The following is a 22,708-nucleotide window of genomic DNA, read 5'->3' on the forward strand; positions in this document are numbered from 1 at the left end:
GGCTCTATCTGGTTTTGTCAACCTAAAACTTACTTTGAAACTCTGAGTTTATTCTACTAGCTTCGTGCAACAGGCCACTGGTCTCTTGTTTCTCTCGCGATTTCTGGCAACACTGCAATATTGGTTCACCCTTAGCACAGGGTAGTGTCATTTTAAAAATAATATTATTAACCATTCTTTTATTTAATTCTTACTGGTTACCATTTGGATAAGAGGCTGTGGAATGCCAGAATCGTGACAAAAAAAAAAATAATAAGAAGAAAGTACTGTTTGTGATTAGAATAGAAGACATCTGCCTAGTACAATTGAAAAACACGTTCGATGTGAACTGCCTTCAATAAAATCTTCTCCCCAAAGAATCCATGCAAAGCTGCTTTAGGATTTGGCCAAAATTAGGTATCTTAGGCCACGTCTAACATCCGTTTTTTACTTTCTTAACATTATCCTTTACCAATGAATGCAGTAATAGAGAGCGTTTCCATTTTTGGTGGTGGAAAACGCCTTTTGGAACAGCCTTCGCATTGGGAGCATTGGCTTAAAATGCTGGCTAAGTAGAATTTTAAATAGACTTATTTTGTGATTTTTTTCCTTCTTATCGGTCAGCTGTGTAAATATGTGCATACCTGTGGGCTAAGGGGCTCTCCATTACGCAGCCAGCGGTAGGTGGGCCTGGGCTTTCCTGTGGCTCTACACTCCCAATGAAGCTGCTCACCGCTGTCCAGTTGAGTGTCATTTATCATGTTGATCCACTGTGGCAGGGCTGTGGCGGGAACACAGACCAGAGACTGAACACATGTAAGAATACTGTCTCTCACATACAGTCACTCCAAAAGCATTTGGACACTTAAGAAAGTCATTGTTTGAGATAACATAATATAAAAACAAGTGGCATCTGCAAACAAACCATGATAGATTTTTTCGCAGTCATTTTTCAATGACTTTTAACCAGCTAGTGCCAAGGTTCAGTGGATATTAACTGGTGGGTCACAGCCGAAAAAAATGGGTAAACAGTTCTGTTCTGATATGATTGTAAACAGCAGAGAGAAAAAAAAAAGAAAAAAAAAATGCTAAATGCAACCAGCTATATATTAGTGCATAGTCAGGATAGCAAAATACTGTACATGACTAAGTTCAGTCATGAACGCTACAAGAGTTTTCACACTGAAACCCTCCTCCTCACCAGCACCACTTTCTATTTCTGCTTTACAGGGATTGCATGCATGTCTAATCATGCAGCAGCAGCATGTCCTACATACTTGATGCATTATTTCTGTGTGTATTCAAGCAGTAGCAAGTCTTCAAATTGCTCTGCAGCAGTAGCGTAAGCAGATCTAGTCTGCCAAGAACACATCTCATAATTTATCACATCCGTTGTAATACTTTAAAGTTTATTCCAAGAGTATCAACTTATCAACTTTTAAAGGGAGGAGGAAAAACTTTCCATCTTTTGTTGTTGAATTGTGAGTATGTGTGTTTGTGCTACCTTTGTTCAAAATGAATGCCCTTTTGGCTTGATATTTGTTATCTTAACGCAATGACATTCATAATTTTTTTATATTCAGTATATATGTACAGTATATACTGTATATTCATGATTTTACATGGACTCTTCACAAAAAACATAATAACAAACAATGACAGAGGGTAAACATACATATGATGGCTACGTATGGCATGTTAGTGTTAGCATTAGCGCCAAGAATTCATAATGTAAACATGACAAATTACACATTACCAACTGCATACATATATATACTGTATATATCGCTTAAAATAATCAGCGTGTGGTTTAATCTGCTTCTTTAACTGGTCTCATGTGGATTCTACACATAGAATGAGGCATGAAGTCATGTATTCTGGTTTCAGGACAGTGTGTGTCACATATTTAAAAGCTCCCACAAACACAGGCCACAGTGACGTGGGCAGTGTCCAAGGGTTCGCAAACATTATATCATTGCTCATCTGGTGAACTGTTTTGATGTTATTTCATGGTGCATGCTTTTTTATGCATTTTTTGTCACCACATTCAATTCAGACTGCAATCTCATAACTTGGGTAAAATATAATTTATTTGGTGATGCTGGTAGATCAGTGGTGGAGCAAAGGAAAATTGGAGCAGGAAAATAGAAATATGCTGTTATCGTCGCTAACACTGGGGTAAAAGGATAGTGAATTTTTTTTGCCCACCAATCATTTTTTTTACCAGCTCCTTTGATTATATAAAGGTGTATAAAACACTACTTCTGAAGCTGTAGTGAATTATGATGACATACATGACAATTCATTAATGTCACTGCATATCATTTGCTTGTATGGTAATGTGTTCAGCCACAAATGTTTGGAATTAAGCAATGCTGCATTCACAATGTGTGTGTAAACGTGAACTTCTCAGTTGAAATAAAGCAAACTAAACTTGAGATGGCCTGAGATCATTTGCAGCGTTCTCATGGACGACACTGTTCTTGCAGTTGCAGACTACTGTATTTTCAGATGACTGAAACAGAGAGCACTCTGCATGCGCGTGTTCCATGAGAAGCGCTGCACTTATGGGCAGCAGAGCGCCTCTGAATACACAGCGAATTAGATCCGCGCATCAACGCGTGAATGTTTTCAAACATTACTTATTTTTTTCCACAAATCAGCCCGTGGGCCGGAGATGACTCCTTGGCGGGCCGGACACCCCTGACATAAAGCTCTTCTTTTTTTTTGCTTTTGGGTTCCAGCATAGCATATTATTTGTAGCACAAATTGATTAGCCGACCCACAGCAGCAGGTCACCTCTCTGGTTTAATATCACCCCTGGTATGTTTTCTAGCTGCTTCATATAATTTACTGAGCATCTTCCATCCGTTTAAAGTGGATGAGAGATAAAAAAGGGAGAAAATGAAAAAGAAAAGGTGGAGGTAACCTCTAGCCAAGGCATGGGCTCCTTGAGTTACCGCTCTTGGACATGGTAATAAAACTTATCGCCTCCCTCCATCCACACCACCATCCCTCACTCCACACCTACAGTCAGAATCACAACCGTGGGCAACTGTCTTTAGGAGGATGTGCTCCACTGCCCATCAGCGGCCCCCTGCACAGCTCATTGCTCACCCAGGACACATATGCCCATCCACGGCATCTACATGTGACGTATAATTCACAATGTTTGAGATGGACTGCTAACACAAATGGGGAGGTAACCTGGCTGAAGGCAAACCTTTTGAGTTAATTGGATGTATGCAGATTGTACAAGCAGAAATGTGCCTGGAATACTGTTTGCAGGTGAAGATTTCTGAATGTCTGACTCCCAGGGCATTTTCAAGTGAAGTTTGACAGTGGTTTACAGGTCGGGCCAGAGTAACAGTAAGACAAGCAAATTTTCAATAGAGCACACTGAACACTGAATGTCTGTTAACCCTTAAATGTAAACCTTGGGTATTTAGTGACTCTGGACCTCTTTGTCCTATTTGGGGCTTCACAGCCCCTGGTCACTGTATGCTTTCGAAGGACAGGACAAAATTGAAATGTTTGGGGTTAACTATATTTTTAAGACCCCTATGTGTAAATTACTTCGATTATGATTGGATTACCTTTCCACATGTGCAATGAGTAACAATGCATTTGATTCTAATGTTAATATTATTTGATTGAATAAAGAAAATATGAAAGTGAATGGTGACTGATGATTTTAGTCCTCAACATTTTGCCTAATTTACAGTGCATCCGGAAAGTATTCACAGCGCTTCACTATTTCCACATTTTGTTATGTTACAGCCTTATTCCAAAATGGATTAAATTCATTATTTTCCTCAAAATTCTACAAACAATACCCCATAATGACAACATGAAAGAAGTTTGTTTGAAATCTTTGCAAATTTATTAAAAATAAAAAACAAAACAAATCACATGTACATACGTATTCACAGCCTTTGCCACGACACTCGAAATTGAGCTCAGGTGCATCCTGTTTCCACTGATCATCCTTGAGATGTTTCTACAACTTGATTGGAGTCCACCTGTGGTAAATTCAGTTGATTGGACATGATTTGGAAAGGCACACACCTGTCTATATAAGGTCCCACAGTTAACAGTGCAAGTCAGAGCACAAACCAAGCCATGAAGTCCAAGGAATTGTCTGTAGACCTCCGAGACGGGATTGTATCGAGGCACAGATCTGGGGAAGGGTACAGAAAAATTTCTGCAGCATTGAAGGTCACAATGAGCACAGTGGCCTCCATCATCCGTAAATGGAAGAAGTTTGGAACCACCAGGAATCTTCCTAGAGCTGGCTGCCTGGCCAAAATGAGCGATCGGGGTAGAAGGGCCTTAGTCAGGGACGTGACCAAGAACCCGATGGTCACTCTGACAGAGCTCCAGCATTTCTCTGTGGAGAGAGGAGAACTTTCCAGAAGAACAACCATCTCTGCAGCACTCCACCAATCAGGCCTGTATGGTAGAGTGGCCAGATGGAAGCCACTCCTCAGTAAAAGGCACATGACAGCCCGCCTGGAGTTTGCCAAAAGGCACCTGAAGGACTCTCAGACCATGAGAAACAAAGATTGAACTCTTTGGCCTGAATGGCAAGTGTCATGTCTGGAGGAAACCAGGCACTGCTCATCACCTGGCCAGTACCATCCCTACATTGAAGCATGGTGGTGGCAGAATCATGCTGAGGGGATGTTTTTCAGCGGCAGGAACTGGGAGACTAGTCAGGATCGAGGGAAAGATGAATGCAGCAATGTACAGAGACATCCTTGATGAAAACCTGCTCCAGAGCGCTCTGGACCTCAGACTGGGGTGAAGGTTCATCTTCCAACAGGACAACGACCCTAAGCACACAGCCAAGTTAACAAAGGAGTGGCTCCGGGACAACTCTGTGAATGTCCTTGAGTGGCCCAGCCAGAGCCCAGACTTGAACCCAAGTGAACATCTCTGGAGAGATCTGAAAATGGCTGTGCACCGACGCTCCCCATCCAACCTGATGGAGCTTGAGAGGTCCTGCAAAGAAGAATGGGAGAAACTGCCCAAAAATAGGTGTGCCAAGCTTGTAGCATCATACTTAAAAAGACTTGAGGCTGTAATTGGTGCCAATGGTGCTTCAACAAAGTATTGAGCAAAGGCTGTGAATACTTATGTACATGTGATTTTTTTCGTTTTTTTTATTTTTAATAAATTTGCAAAGATTTAAAAAAAAACTTCTTTCACGTTGTCATTATGGGGTATTGTTTGTAGAATTTTGAGGAAAATAATGACTTTAATCCATTTTGGAATAAGGCTGTAAAATACCAAAATGTGGAAAAAGTGAAGCACTGTGAATACTTTCCGGATGCACTGTACAGTCATATGGGTTTGGAACAAATTGAGGGTGTGTAAATGACAATAGAAATGTCATTTTTAGGTAACTTATTTTAATGTCACACAAAACAAAAACAGAAAAAAAAAAAAAAAAAAAAAGAGAGAGAGACTGAAAGTCCTCTTTTGATGTACTTTAAGCTTGTTTTAAGACTATAAAGAATGGCAGCACAGTTAAATCACACAGAAGTGCCAGAGCAACTGATGGAGAGAACATAATATTAAAAAAGTGCACGTATATGTGGACATTGCTGACAGATAAGAAAAATAGCTGTTGTTTTGTCAGGATCTGTTTTGCCAAACTGTGTGATGAATCGTAGATCCCAGTGACAGTCATAAACCTCTTAAAACCAGGTTTTCATAAAATCACCAGGACACTACATTCATCTTGTACTCCGCTGATACACTTACTTTTATGACTTAACATACTTCGTCTAAGTCAGACCCTCTATTGAACAAATAAGGAGAGAGGAGTCTGGGAAAGATGGATGAAGATCCCAGATGCCCGCATCAGACCTGTATCGAAGCCAAGTTGGGTCAGGGAAAATATAAGGGTAAAATAAAAATGTTATATATGTTTTATATATTTTTTATAATTTATATATATATATATATATATATAGCCGCACAAGCAAAAATTATGATAAAATAGACACTACAATTTAATTGGACAAAAGTCTTCTGAGGACAGAGTAATTTTGTCCTCACAAAACTTTGACAAAAAAACGTAAGATGGCCAACTTAGCTTAAATTTATACCATGTGTCATAAAAGTCAGTCAAAATTATGCCAAGAGAGAAAGAGAGAGAGAGAGTATGCCCAATAGAATAATTTATGAAGAAACCTAATCAGTTATGAACCCAACAGATTCTGTTTCCACAATACTGTGACCCAGTACTGTCAAGTATTTTATACAAATATATTGTAGACTTTTACTTTTCTGTAGAAAAAGTGAGTGCTGCTAGCCCAAGCAAGTGGTTGCCAGGACATGCTCTGGGGTTGTTCTGAGCTGCTAGGGTGTTCTAAGTGGTTGCTATGGTATTAAAAAAGAGCCCATCACTAAGTACAATATTTTGGTCCCTAGATATGGCTCAGGTCCCTCCTTCCAAGTCTATGTGATCAGTCTGATCACTTTCAAGACACAAAATTTGAGATATCGTTCATTTCCATAGCACAAAGGTTATCGGATGAGTTACGCACCAAAGTTTAATACTTAAAGGTGCACTAAGTAAAATGTGTGTTAATGTCGCACAAACACATAGTGGCGTATATAGATTCAGCAACATGCATAAACAGAAGTTCTCAGTTATTGTAAAAACGTGCTATTTGCAATCAGCCATTTCAAAACACTAGCTAAGAGACATAATTATTTTAGGTCAAAAGTTTACATACACTTAGTTAGTTTTTGGTGGCATTGCATTTAATTGGTTAACTTTGAATCAAATGCTTTTTGTAGCCTTCCACAAGCTTTTCACAATACTTTACTGGAATTAAAGCAAAAACTAAACAAGTGTATGTAAAATTTTTATACTTTGTAAATTTGATAAAGTAAATAAAAGCTGAAATAAATCTGTCTTTTAGCTATTATTTCAAAGTAACCTCTAATGGAAATAAAGTAGATCCCTTACTGACACAATAATTTGCATTTAATGTACAATATTTAGCCTATGTCTATGTAAAGTTTTGCCTTCAGCTGTATATCATTTTAAGCATGTTTTTCAAAAATACTATTTTATTACTACTATTTCTTTCCGTTCAAAATGTTAGAAATTAGCAACAAAACAATTACTAACAAAAATTATGAATTCAAATATTTGTCTTGTTTTCCAGTAAATACATAAATAAATAAATAAAAACACCTAAACATCCTTCAAGCAAGATATGGTCACTCGAGCGGCAAAATTACACAAAATTTAGTGAGGTTTATGCTTAAAGAATAATAATAATAATAATAATAAATGTAAATATTGTTTTAAGCATAAAGCTTTATAAATTTTGCTATACTGAGAATTAAATATATTTTTTACTTATATTGAACATTCCAAACTATCTTCGATATAAATGCATATATACATTATAAAGAACTCTTGTTTTAACCTTAGAATGCATATGCAACCTTACCCCACTAAAATGCATTTGTGGGTTTCAAAAAGAACCTAGTAAATTCTAGATGCCTATTCTTTATAAAAAAATAAATAAAATAATATTTACACTCACTGAGCACTTTATTAGGAACTATATGTATGCATTCTTGTGTTAAAGAGATTCAGTAGTTGTTCTGTTTTTGAGAAGAAGACTCATCCTTACTGTAGACCTGGAGGGGTCCTCTGAAGGCCGTTCCTCCTCTGCTGTTCTCAGCTTTACACTCATAACTCCCAGAATCCTCCAGCTGGATGTTTGGGATCTCTAGCACAGCTTGGGATTTGCGCAGACGGGCTTTTTTGGGAATGTTGCCACTCATCTTCCTCCAGGTGATAGTGGGGACAGGACTGAGAATATACAAAAACACAAGGAATACATTTTTAAAGCTGATGTTTTTATTTTATTTTATTTATTTTGTGTGTGTTAAAATACACTCTCCTATGCAAAGACAACTATCAGTAAGCCATTTGTAGGTTGAATACCCCAAAAAGTGTATCCCAACCAGCCCGACTGATGATGCATTCAAGTTCTCCTGGAAAGTTCTTGCTAACAAGTTCACAAGTCATAATTAAGATATAAAGTGTGTTCTTTTGGTTATTTGGTTATTTAGTTTGGAATAAAATTGACTCACTGGGCAATTTTTTTAATCTTTCTATCGTTTTTACTTTTCAACAAACACAGGATGCATTTTAGTGCCAGTAGATTTAAATTAAAAGCAAATGGTGTGCAGCAGGAGTGTAATTCATGCTTTTTTATGTGTATTATATGTTTCTTTTACTGCCACTGATAATGATAAGACATTTCGTTTCCACAAGCCTGTCTCCTCATTTTGCAGCAAAATTAGATGAATTTTCTGGCAGGTTTCGCTGTTCTTCATTAACAGCACTCAAAATCCATACAAAATAATTGTAACATCAGTATTCACAATTACAACTTATTATGATCAATTCCAATATGCTTCCACCATACTTCTTTATTTGTAATGCCCCCAACTCTAAAAGTCTGGGTTTAATGAAAACTCAGAGTTTCCCAATTATGACTTTACGAAGCCATTCATGTGCGGTGTTGAGGGCACAGATGTAATAAATTGTCTTAAATGTAACGACGGCCCTAAATACAATAAAATTAGGTCCTAAATTTAATAAAATCCCTATATGTAATAACTATTGGTCATGAAATTAATAAAGACCCTTCATGTAATAACATTTCTCCTTAAATGTAATAAAGGCCTGAATGAACTGTATGTAAAAAAAGTAAAGAAACAAGACATCAAAACAATCATTATTCTAACTATCATTAGCTGAGTCAAACTTATTACATTTAATACCAAAAGTTCTTTCATTGAGGGCCTTTAATACATTAATGACCAAATGTTATTACATTTACTGTCAGAAAATAAAAAGGAAAAAAAAAGAAAAGTAAAAAATATATTACTTTTAATACCAGAAGTTATTTAATTTAGGGCCTTTAATTTCATTTAGGACCAAAAGTTATAACATTTAATAGCACAAGTTATTTAATTGAGCATCTTGAGTACACTAAGGACCAAATGTTATTACATTTAGGAACAAAAGTTTTTACATTTAAAAGCAAAAGTTATTTCATTTAGGGCCTTTAGCACATTCAGGACCAAATGTATTACACTTAGGAACAAAAGTTATTAAATTTAATAGCAAAAGTTATTTAATTTAGGGCCTTTAGTACATTCAGGACCAAATGTCATTACATTGCTGGTCTTTATTACATTAAGGACAAAATGTTATTACATTTTGGACCAAAAGTTACTATATTTAATACCAGAAGTTAATTCACTGAGGGTTTTTATTACATTAAGGACCAAATGTTATTACATTTAGGAAAAAAAGTTATTACATTTAATACCAGAACTTATATCATTGAGGGCCTTTAGCACAGAAAGGACCAAATGTTATTAAATTGAGGACCTTTATTACATTTAGGACCAAAAGTTATTACATTTAATACCAAAAGTTATTTAATTTAGGGCCTTTAGTACATTTAGGACAACATGTTATTACATTTAGGGCCTTTAATAAATTTAGGACCAAAATGTATTACATTTAATACCTAAAGTTATTTCATTTAGGGCCTTTAGTACATTCAGGACCAAATGTCATTACATTACTGGCCTTTACTACATTTAAGACCAAATGTTATAAGATTTAGGACCAACAGTTATTTCATTTAGGGCCTTAAGTAGATTAAGGAGCAAATCATATTACATTTTGGACCAAAAGTTATTATATTTAATACCAGAAGTTATTTCATTGAGGGTCTTTAGTACATTAAGGACCAAATGTTATTACATTTAGGAAAAAAAGTTATTACATTTGATACCAGATGTGATTTAATTGAGGACCTTTAGTACAGAAAGGACCAAATGTTATTACATATAGGGGGGAAAAAATATTACATTTAATACCAGAAGTTATTTCATTTAAGGACTTAAGTACATTAAGGACCAAATGTTATTACATATAGTAAAAAATATACATTCAATTTAATACCAGAAGTTATTTCATTGAGGGTCTTTAGTACATTCAGGACCAAATGTTATTACATGTAGTAAAACATATACATAAAATTTTATACCAGAAGTTATCTCATTGAGAGTCTTTAGTACATTCAGGACCAAATGTTATTACATTACTAGCCTTTATTACATTTAAGAACAAAAGTTATTACATTTAGGGCCTTTATTTCATTTTGGACCAAATTATATTAGCTTTAGGACCAACAGTTATTTAATTTAGAGCCATAAGTACATTAAGGACCAAATGTAATTACATGCAGGGCCTTTATTTCATTTAGGACCAGCTATTACATTTGTGCCCTCTACAGCGATCATCTCGTATATGCAATCATTCTGTCATGACTTGAATGAAGCATTAGCAATGTTGGCTTAACCATTGGGCTAAGTTTGGGGTAGGACTGTATGTTTGTCCAACCAATCGCAGACAGGGGAGTGTTCGGGAAACCTGTTTGAAAACATTATTTTTTACAATTCCCTTTGGTCACACTAGCTGCTCAAAAATTACACACTTCACCTTTAAAAATCACTTCCTTAAAGCAATTCCTTTTATCTCACTTCCCAAAACTGTGTAGTTATTCTGCCACACTAATTTGTAGAAATGATACCATAGTCATTTTGAAAGTACACACAGGACAATCTGATACGGCACACCCTCTGAAAGTGGCTGTGTACTCTGTAACAAAATAAACATCCAGATAGCTGTGCAGATAAGCAGTATTTGTACACTGCCATCCATCCCTATTTGTGGCTGCAGCGGGCGTGTGATATGACCTCCTTGGTGCACCGCTCGCACATAGATAACCCGCTCTATCAGACAAGATCGGCAGTGCTTCAGAGTGACAGCTCCATTTCACAGCTCTCCAACAATGGAAATGTGATGCCGAGGAAACACCCAGTGCCAACATCCATCGTACGCCCTCCCTCTGATAAAAACTTCACATTTCTGAGGTCTTCTCCCCCTCTATGCCCGCTTTAATCTTACAAGGACATTTACAAACACAGGATGAAGTTTCTCTGACCTGTCAGTTTAAATCATGATGAGTCTGTGATAAAGCTCATGGGGTCAATTATGCTTGAGAACATACATTCAGTTTGCTTGAGCCAGCAGGAAGAGAACTAGAGATGGCTGTGGTGATTTGTACCAATGTAAACATCACTTCAGAGGTTAAGCACTGTGGCGGGTGAGGATCATATTTGAATATGTCATGTGATAACTTATCAGATGGATACTGTAGTTCAGGTCCTGGATGCTGATTGGTCGATAAAGCGTTCTAGTCGTGCTTAAATTCATGACATAATAACAGATATGATCCGAAACACATAGTCAAGTAGTTACTGTGTATATCACTATGCAGCACCCAAAAAGGTCAACTGTTAACCACAGTTTACATATAGGGACTATATCTTTAAGCCGAATGATAGCACTTAATGAGTTAGCAAACAGTGTCATTCCTACTAAGGCTGTCAAATTACAATTCAAAATTGGAATATTCTTTTAAATTAAAGATACAAATGTGTACAGAGCCTAAATCAAATATGCTGACAAATCAACAACATCAAACCTCTTTGGCTCCTTCATGTCTGGTGACATGACATCATGACACAAAAACAAACTTTGTTGGTAACATTTTCATTAGAAGGTAGGAGTTCAGATATATGCTGTTAGCACATTGAGATACAGTCTGAGCCGCAAAATGACTAGGGTTGGGTACAGAGAACTCTTGTTCAGAACTGATTCCATTCTTTAAAAAAATACCGAAACCGTATGATCTTCATGACTTGCGGATGGAACACCATAATAAAATACTCTGACAGTGTTTCCTGCAGTGCATTTCAGCAGTAGCACTGCACACCACTTGGTCTACAACGTAAAACCCACAATGCTATTTTGATTACCGAACGAATGACTCTTATGAGCCGATTCTTTTGAGTCTACAGCACAAAACATATGTCACTTCCGGTATAGTCTGATTCCCAAACAAATGACTCTGAGCCAGTGCTTTTTAGTGGATCAAAACCACTTAGGCTACAGTATACATCAACGGGAGCAGTTACTGAATTAATCTTATACTGATGCGTAAGTTATGAATGACTCAAAATTAAATAAGAACTGTTGAAGTCTCACAAGCCTGAAATACAAAATTAGACTACATAACACAGTCTAAACTGCCTCTGGAACTGTCACTGTTATGTAATGTTACTTCAGACCTAAGAGACTTTAATTTAGCAGTGAAGATACTGACTGGCTATTCATATGACAAAGTGTAGTAAAAATACACAAGTTTTAGAGATGTAAGTGGAATTTTATAAAAGGATTAATGATGGAATGAAATATGCTATCCAATTTCTTGTTTGTTTAGTTTTTTTTGTTTTGTTTTTTTAAAGTTAAAAATAGTCTAAAAAGTCTACAAACACGGCTTTTTTCAAGATTTGTATTACATTTTATTTCTGATTTATTATACCTGCTCTGTAGAATTTTTTTATTTGGCAACAGACTTCTGAGGGCAGTACATAAAGGTATGATTAATTTCTTTATATATTAAATAAATATAGGTTTGATCAAAATGTTTGGTTGTTCAGGTGGATGAATCAGGGGTGTCAAACTCATATTAGGTGAGGGACCAGATTTACGCAGGACAGTTTTTTTTTTTTTTTTTTTTTTTAAGCCCATGGTGAAACTCTAGTTTAACCATGTAGAACACATGATCTTTTGGGGCATATAAAGTGCAGATTCATTTTATGCTGCTTTAATAATATCAAGGTAAAACAAAGGAAGCATACTGAATACAATATACAAATTATTTTTAATATACTTTAAACTAGCTATTATACAAAGGCATTTAGATTGCATGCAAGGCCAACATACAAAATTGGTAATTAGAGAAAATGAACCAAACAACAATACTGAAAAATAACTATTTTTTTATGTATTTTTTTTTTTTTTTCTCCCCTTTTCTCCCCAATTTGGAATGCCCAATTCCCAATGTGCTCTAAGTCCTCAAGGTGGCATAGTGACTCACCTCAATCTGGGTGGCGGAGGACGAATCTCAGTTGCCTCCACATCTGAGACCATCAATCCGCGCATCTTATCACGTGGCTTGTTGAGCGCGTTACCGCGGAGACTTGGCACGTTTGGAGGCCAACACTATTTTCCGAGGCATCCACGCACAATTCACCACGCACCCCATCGAGAGCGAACCACATTATAGCGACCACCAGGAGGTTACCCCATGTGACTCTACCGTCCCTAGCAACCGGGCCAATTTGGTTGCTTAGGAGACCTGGCTGGAGTCACTCAGCACGCCCTGGATTCAAACTCGTGACTCCAGGTGTGATAGTCAGCGTCAATACTCGCTAAGCTACCCAGGCCCCCCCACTGGATAACTATTAATTTTTGTAATCCCTTTAAAACTGATCAAAAATTATGCACTGAATAGAAATGGCACATTTTTATGTCCAGAAGCATCGAATTGTTATTAATGTATCATATCTCATAAACAGTCAGTGGAGACATTTGAAAAACAATTAAAATTTATGAATTTTTACCTGTACTATTTTTCCTTGTACCTGTCTGTTTTGTCATTATTGCTGTAAGGGGCTCACAAAAACTTCAAAGTGGGAAATGACCTGTGTTGCTCTTTGACAGGTTTCTGTTTCAGTTTCAGTTCAAAAGCGTGAATTAGTTGGCTACATATGCACGAGACCGCGCCGCCATCCGTAATGTTCTTTCGTTTAATGAGACTTGCAAACCAATCTCATTACAATTTTTTTCATAATTTACGAGTTGGCTTTTTCGTATGGTCTTGCACGATGATGTTCGCATAAACTCGTACGACTTAATCAAGTGCAAATTCCCGGATGTCCAATGCGGATGTAAGCGCAAGTTCTGCGCACGAGGCGTTAAGGACATACTTATTAATATTATGCCCTTACCCAAACCCCTTATCTAAACTTAACCAATCAGTAGAGTGTGTAAATATGATAGGAAGCTGTTGTGTGTGACAGAAGCAAGTAATTGTTGTGTATTAGATGGAAACGATGTCCAGCGATGTCATTGTCTGTAGTGAAAGTCGTAGGAATTCAAACGAGTGCAGTCGCACGATATCATACAAATTAGCCAAATGTAGAAAAGTCGTATGAATCCTGACGATTTCGCCTTGAGAGTGTGTTGGAGGCTTGATGTTGTTTGATAGCTTATTTCAGTTAATTTGCTATGGCATTGTTTGCACATGTTAAATGGCATAAGTGCAAACAGATAAATGTTTATGAAGAAATTACTGTTTATTGCCTATATGATAATGAAGGTCTGCAGACTTGATTAACAAACGTAGCCATTTTAACACAATACAAAATAAAGAGCAACATTTTACTTTAACCAACACATCTTAAATGTTTTTTTATATGATTGCTTTGTGGCATTTAAGTCACTTTAAAAATGTTTAATAAATGAAGAGATGTCAATTTACTTACTTCAGAAATGGAGCAGAGGAGTCTTGCAGTGATAAACTTTATTGGACTTTAAAACGAATAACACAAACCAAAAAGTTTCGACACGTATGCGTTCACCCAGAGGAGCACCTCAGTTCCTTGTGGGCAAAGGTGCAGAGGCAAAATAATCACCGAAATCATTACTGGAACTGTTAAGAAACCAGAATTGAGGGGGGCTGGGTAGCTTAGCGTGTATTGACGCTGACCACCACCCCTGGAGTCGCGAGTTCGAATCCAGGGCGTGCTGAGTGACTCCAGTCAGGTCTCCTAAGCAACTAAATTGGCCCGGTTGCTAGGGTAGGTAGAGTCACATTGGGTTAACCTCCTCGTGGTCACTATAATGTGGTACGCTCTCAGTGGGGCACGTGGTGAGCTGTGCGTGGAATAGCGTGAAGCTTCCACACGCGCTATGTCTCCGTGGTAATGCGCTCAACGAGCCACATGATAAATTGTGCGGATTGACGGTCTCAGATGCTGAGGCAACTGAGATTCGTCCTCTGCCACCCGGATTGAGGCGAGTCACTACGCCACCACGAGGATTTAAGAGCGCATTGGGAATTGGGCATTCCAAATTGGGGAGAAAAAAAAAAAAAGAAACCGGAATTGCTCCAAGGAATTGGAATCAGAATAGTTAAATTACTTATGATTACCATCCATACAAATGACGCATCACAGAATACCACCATCTGGCAAATATTACTACTGTACATACAACTGTAATTAATTGGAGTTTATTTTATCCTTTTAAATTTTTACTTACAATTTGAGAATATGCACTAGCTAAATCTTTTGGTTTTTATAATTGTATGCATTTTAAATTCAAATGTATTTATTTATTTATTTAACAGGCATAATATATATATATATATATATATATATATATATATATATATATATATATATATATATATATATATTTTTTTTTTTTTTTTTGCAATAAACATTATAACATGGTACATTTGGTTTATATTTATTCATTGCACCTTTTTGTGGACTTAGGAGACAGCGTCAATTTCAAAATCTGTTGATCATTAATGTCTTGTGGCTTTTTTTTTTTTATCCCCTAACTAAAATAACATCTTTAAATATTAAAATACCATTGCAATTTTGGTAATATTTATGTGAAAAATTCCAATTTAGTTTCTCATCCCTGCTGACAGCCCTAATTCCTACTATGGAATACAATTCATATCCCCATCATACATGTGTTGTACAGTATACTGGAACTGTTATTTATTTGTTTAAAGATGGAAATCATATGAGTTAGTTTTCTTTTATACCAATATTACAACTGCATGTACATCTCTACACTTTTTTTGATTAAGCAAATGTTGCTGTGTTCCCCAGGTGCTATGCTTTCTAAAAGGCAAAACTGGCTAAATGTATTAAGAAATAAATAAATAAGAAAGGTGTTTCCTGGATTTTTTTCCTTTTTTTTTCCTTTCTTCTATTCAATATGTTTCAAACAAACCTCACCTGGACGTGCAATAAACCAATGAGGATAAATGCTATTAATGTATCCCTCATGTAATGATGTGAGGGTGAGTAAACAATGACAGAATTTTCATTTTGGGGTAATCTTTCCCTTTAATAGTTGGCCTTTATGGGTGCTGTTCAGTGATATACACAGAGTCAAGGTTTTTTTTTTTTTTTTTTTTAATCATAGCTGTTACTACAGTATATTGTTTATTTTAGTATGTGTGGAATGCTGTATTGACCAATCAGCATCGAGGACTGGAACTATCCATTATATACAGTAAAAGCTATATTGGAAAACATTATATTTATTTATGTATTTATTTGTATTGCAAAACTTCAAATAATACAACAAACAAGGCACCAAAACATTATGACATCTCAACTAAGCTGAGCAGACATCAGCATAATAATATGGATGAGAGGGAAAAAAAATAAAAAAAAAAATAAAAATAAAAACAAAAACAAATGTCAAATAATTAAATAAAATACATACATTTTGTAAACCAAAGTTAGGTCATTCCAAGGCTTTCTACTAAATTAAATAATTTAATGCCATTCTTCTTTTCATACATCTCAGTGAACTGAAAAACAACTGTATTTCTTTCAAAAAAAAAAAAAAAAAAAAAAAAAAAAACATTGAAAACCGGTTAGGTCTTCTTAAATTTAGATTTGTGTATAAAAAAAAAAATAGCTAGTACAATTATACAATTTATAATATACACTTTATCTTTGTTATCTATGATAATCCCAAACAGTATATGTTTATATTCTAGTACAGGCATCTCCATATAAGTCTTGATCCACTCCAAAACATTCTTCATAAAAGCATGAACATTTATATTGTGAATCTAGTCACAGCTGAAGGGGTTCTTCAAACACACTTTAACATAATAAGTGCATATTATGTCATTTTATACTGAATTTAACAATTTTGTAACAAAATAAGATAATTATACCGTAGGTGGTGTGAGAACCTTCCAGAAAAGTTATACCGTCAACAAATTTCAGCATGCATGAAAGGAGCCTCTATTCGTAGCCCAGGTAACATTTTTGGCATCAGACACATTCGCTATTATGAGCTGGCAGTTTGCCTTTGACAGTGCCCAGTACAATGCAGCCACTGAAAAGCATCCCTGCAGTCATTTCAGGCAGACTGCCCGCACTATTGACAATAAACGCTCCAGCATTTTCCCTGCACACAAAGACAAGCCCTTAGTCTCTCCGACTGCTCGGTTGTCATACATACTGAGTGACGGCGTGGGACTAAAAGCAATTCTTAGTCCAATTTAGTTCATTATAAAGAGTGGCGTTTTCTAATGCACTGATAAATCATTTATTTACGGGTGACTGGGGTGAGGCCAAAAGTTTACTGGAGGACTCAATGCCAGACAACAAGCCATCAGACCTAAATTAGCTGAGAGTGGAGGGAAAGGCTATTGGCTAGATTTTGGATAATTCTGCATGTGCTGAGAAGCTAAGTAAAAGTCTGTTAAGTTTATTTGAACAGAGAGAGAGAGAGAGAGAGAGAGAGAGAGAGGCTGACAAGAATACAAAGATCAATGTCAAGGTTTAAATAATGACTTATTATTCTAATGTGGATAATTAATTGTAAACTACATTTCCTCACAAAGGGGTTCTTGAAGGAACTGTAAACAATTACTGGGTCCTTAGAATAGTTTGGCTGAGATTGTGTTTGCATTTGATAGGCTTTGCATTTGAATTATTCATTCCAAATAACAAACGCAAATAGAATTACAGCACAAAGACGATGGATTATGCATAAAGAATGCATAATTGCATTTCCTTCATGCATCATTTCTGTTTGGTTAAGCTACAAAAGTGACCCAAAGAAAGTTCTATAGAAAGTAACTGATAATGATAAATAAAATTAAGCAAAACGAACAAATATCTAACATTCCGTCATGCATTTCCAAAGGGTCCATTAACAACTGAAAGTTACATCCCCAAAGCAACAACAAAGTTGCAAAAATGGATTCCCAATGCAATGTTGCTTTTTGTGTTTCCATTTGCATGCAAACCATTCCATCCTGCTGCATCCCCAAAGCAAGTTGCAAAAATGGATTCCCAAAGCAACAAATGTTCAAATTAAAAGTTTCTCACTGTTTTTCCAGCAAGGATGATAACCTGATAAGCTAGTATTCCATAATGCATTCCCTACGGTTCCCAGACTGCAGAGAGTTGCATTCCCAAAGCAACAATGTTGCAACAATGCATTCTAGCAACATTTTTATTTGTGTTTCCAGTTAGCATGCTAAACAATTATCCTGCTAAGCTACACTGTAAAAAATGTCAGTAATTTTAAGGGTAATAGACTGCAAAAATGCTACAGTGAAAATAGTAAATTGGTTAACGAGTAGTTACCGTAAAATATACGAAAAATTATTATAATTTTTTTAGATGTAAAATTACAGTAAAAAACAGTAATTGGGCATTCCCAGAATTCCCTATGTGACCCATCATATTTCATTATATTTTATGGGAATAATTATGTTTCTTCTTATTTTTAATATCAGTTATGTACATTGGGGTGTTTTATATGTAATGTATTTAGTTAATGTTTATTGCATTATTTTAATTTCACATGTGTTACCCTGATGGTGTTTAGTGTTTGTGTGAGTGACACTGAGCACTGTCTTTACATGTTTATTGGTCATTGTTTCTGGAAGGGCCACTAATGATGAACTTCATGTCATCATGTGTCCTTCTGTAATTATTACGGTGATGAACAATACATTATAAAGTGAAAAGCAGATCTTTACAGTTTCAAAAGTTTAATCTATTAAGTTTATCTTTAAATAATATAAATGTACAGGTTGTTCTGTAAAGTTGTTTACATTTTTACTGTATTTTTTACATAATTATTCTGGCAATCACAGCTGCCAGTTTTTTTTTTTTTTTTTTTTTTTTTTGGGGTAAAAACAACTGAATTGTTTTTTACAGTGTAACATTAAAGCATGACCTCCCTAGGGTTCTCAAACAACTGAAAGCTGCATACTCAAAGCAACAACAATGTTGCAAAAATGCATTCCCAAAGCAACAAATGCTAAAATTAAACATTTCTCTTTGTGTTTCCACTTAGCATGCTAACCGATGATCCAGCTAAGCTAACATTTCATCACGTATTCTCTCCCTTACAAAAATCGAGAGTTCTGGCAAACTTGCTGCAAATTTGCCACAAATTCACCACTCATTACTTTCACATACAAATGAGCTTTGTGGGAAACAAAGGTTTGCTGCAGGTCCAACACTACCGGTGACAAGCTGCAAACTTCTGGCAAACATTTGCAGCGAATCGCAAGCTCATTTGCATGTGAAAATAATGAGTGGGAAATTTACAACAACTTTGCATCAAATTCACAGCAAGATTGTCAGAACTTTAGACTATTTGTAAGGGCTATGGTTCCCAAACAGCCGAGAGTTGCATTCCCAAATTCTACCAATGTTTTTCTTTGAGTTTACAGTCAGCATGCTAACCAATTAGCCTGATAAGCTAACATTACAGTATGCATTCCTTAGGGTTCCCCTAAGGAACAACAAAGTTTAAATAATGCATTCCCACAGCAACAAATTTTAAAATTGAACATTTCTCTTTGTGTTTCCAGTTAGCTTGCTAAGTGATTATCCTGCTCAGCTAAAATTTCATCATGTATTCCCTACGGTTCAATTTTGCAACAAGTTAACATATTCAGCGTTAGTACAAATTTCATGTAACTATATAAAAACATTACATTTTGTGCTATATGATAAATGGATATGGCAATACTGTCCACAGACATTTGATTTTCAATCTTGTAAATGTTGGTTATGTAATACAAATGTTAAAATGTATGTAAAGTGTTTATGAACTGATAATCTGTCATTTTACTCATGATTTGTATGAAAGGTCATTGTTGTTGTAGCACTTCTACTGTTCATTTCACCAGGAAACTGTGTACAATAATATGTACAATGAGGCACGTAAACAAATATTTTGCAGAAATGTAGGTACAAGTGTAGTAACGTGATTCTATGAGACCAGATTGTATATTTGTGATTCAAAGTATAGACTTCATGTCTTCAAATATTTTGGAGTGAATATTAAATATTGTGTAAAATAAAAATGCTCATCAGAGCTGTGAACATATTATATTTAAACATAATATACCTATACAGATATACATGTATATTATGTACAGTACATCTTTGTTTATTATACAACATATACTGACAATGCAAAGTATTAGCAGCCACTGTGCACTTTAGATATCAATATCTGCTATTGAAAAACCCATATTATATTATATTATATCATAGCCAAACAATAATACTGTATCCAAGCGAAGTTTAACTCAGGAGAAACAGTAAAAATCTATATAGATTGAGCTTTTTCACATTATCTTTTATGAGTATGAGGACGCAGCTGGCCATGGCAAGGTACATCTTAAGTACATATGGAATAAAGCCTCCACTGAACATCATTTGAAGGCAGTGTGCTGCCCTGACTGAATGTCAGAGTGCTTTTCTGCCTCCCGGCTCTGGGGCTGTACCGGCCACTTTCATTTTTCACCATGCTATCCTTGGCCAAATGTGAACATAACGGATATTAAAAGCATCCTCCAAACAATGACGTCCACAGACTCTCATTCCCCCAACTCTCTCGTTCAACCTGTGGCCCTCGCCCTTTGCTTCCCCGTACAACTATTACGAGAATATACAGCTCCCAGGGGCCAAATCCCAGCGCTGTTTCTACACCAATCAGAGCAAAATTGCCACTATATCAGATATAGAGTTCAGTACTCACGGAGAGCTCATTTAACAGCAGGCAAGAGATAGGAGTAAAATTAGCTATTTTTCTGGAACCGTCTCATCTCTAGAGGATGTGTTCTGCTCTTTGCTCTAGCAAGAAGTTTGGCTTGTTAAATTGGTCATAATTATGATTATTAATGATTCTAACCATAAAAGAGGTGTTCCAAGGTGTGACTGGGAATGTTCTGCCTTTTTGTGAAAGAAAGGTACTTTGGGGTGCCACGATGTGGGGAAATGGTTTGGGTATTCATACACATGGAGTGATGGTACAAGAGGTGGATCACAATGGTTAACTACTAGTTAATATTTTTCACGTTGCTTTAATTAGCATTCCAAAAGAGTGCAGTGCTTTAGCCGTTAGACAGTTTGCGCAAGATCTTACATCTTTAAATGTATCCTTTTAAAGCATCACTGTGACAGCCATACTCTTGCATACTTTGGCTGTTGCATAGCGACTTTGCAAAAATTTTTGAACGTCTTGTGCCATGAGCATTACATTCTGAAGATGGCGGATCAAGGTAACAGTTCAAATTTATGAAAAAATGCATCTCAAGACTTCTGACTTAATGTTTTATATATATATATATATATATATATATATATATATATATATATATATACAGTATATAATACCCCACCCAGCGTGCCATCTAAGGATGCACAAAAGTATGTATCTTAAAAAACAAGTAGTCGGTGGGTTGCCTACAGTAAGTGCAAAGCTACATATAATAATAATAATAATAATAATAATAATGCTAGTATTCCAGCATACTTACTTTCCAAGGGCGAAGCACTCCAGCCGCACTGTAACTCCTTTGGCTGCCAGTACAGTCTGTGGAAAATGTGCTTCAATTTTGGGCTCGTACTCCCCCATCACACCTAAACAACAAACACATATAGAAAAGACACACAGAAATAAGTCTACATATAGCACACTCTATATACTTCCATAAGACAATAAATGAAAGTACAGAGATAAAAAGTTTGCCTTTAGCGAGCCTGAGGATATAACTTTGTGTACAGAAGCAGTTAAATGAAGTATAGAGTACAGACAGACATGTAAGACTTAAAACTTAGGCTGCATCCTATTCTTCGTAAATACAGTAAAAAGTATATATGTTTAGACCAGGATGAGGAAGACATTTACTGTAAAGCATCTTGGATTCAAACAATCTTGATAACATAGAACCCTTTGTAATATACTATGTGACTGCATGATTCACAGGCTGTTTTTACACAGAGAAAATAGGTTGTATTTGACCAGAATTACATTATCTTCAGCAAGCTGACTAACACTACACTACTATTTGGGACTTACGACAGATGCAGGTAATCACACAAGCTCAATTGCTCTCTCTCTCTCTCTCTCTCTCTCTCTCTCTCTCTCTCTCTCTCTCTCTCTCTCTCTCTCTCTCTCTCACTCACACACACACACACACACACACACACCCTTGTTTCTCCAATGACTTGTTATAAAACAGCCCAAGCCATCGTTACTAGCTCTGAAGTAACATTTTCGAATTAGTAACAGAGGCTTGTTTTGAACCAACAACGGCAGATCATGATCCGTGGCGCAAGAAAGTAGTTCCATGCACAAATGCATTTTTTTTTTTTTTTGGTCTGTCCTTAATTTTTCCTCATTTTTGTATTTACTTGTTCTTTAAACTGTTGTAAAAAAAACAATATCACACTTGCAATAGGGCTGAGTGATATGTAAAAATTTTTTATTCATAATCGCCTTAAAAATAATGCAATATACGATTATATCGTCAATCCCCCTGAATAGCTTTGATGATTGATTTGATTGATTTTGCTTTAAAAATTAAATACATTTATTGACACATGAAAAACATAAGCAAAATAAATGTCTAAATTCAAATTGCACTTTAAAAAAAAAAAAAAAAAA

The 22,708-nt window shown here is 36.0% G+C and overlaps 1 protein-coding gene across 2 annotated transcripts in view; it reads right to left on the reverse strand.

Moving 5' to 3' along the window:
• cntn5 (contactin 5) overlaps positions 1–22,708 on the reverse strand; it is a 427,194-nt gene that overhangs the window by 92,089 nt on the left and 312,397 nt on the right. For both annotated transcript variants that reach the window (XM_051656265.1, XM_051656264.1), the window contains exons 8-10: positions 21,579–21,681; positions 7,644–7,825; positions 624–760 (exon numbers count right to left, since the gene is read on the reverse strand). In XM_051656265.1, the coding sequence (XP_051512225.1) occupies positions 624–760; positions 7,644–7,825; positions 21,579–21,681 (422 nt within the window). The remainder of the gene's footprint in view (positions 1–623; positions 761–7,643; positions 7,826–21,578; positions 21,682–22,708) is intronic.

Source organism: Myxocyprinus asiaticus, chromosome 26, assembly GCF_019703515.2.
Source record: "Myxocyprinus asiaticus isolate MX2 ecotype Aquarium Trade chromosome 26, UBuf_Myxa_2, whole genome shotgun sequence".
Lineage (NCBI taxonomy): Eukaryota > Metazoa > Chordata > Actinopteri > Cypriniformes > Catostomidae > Myxocyprinus > Myxocyprinus asiaticus.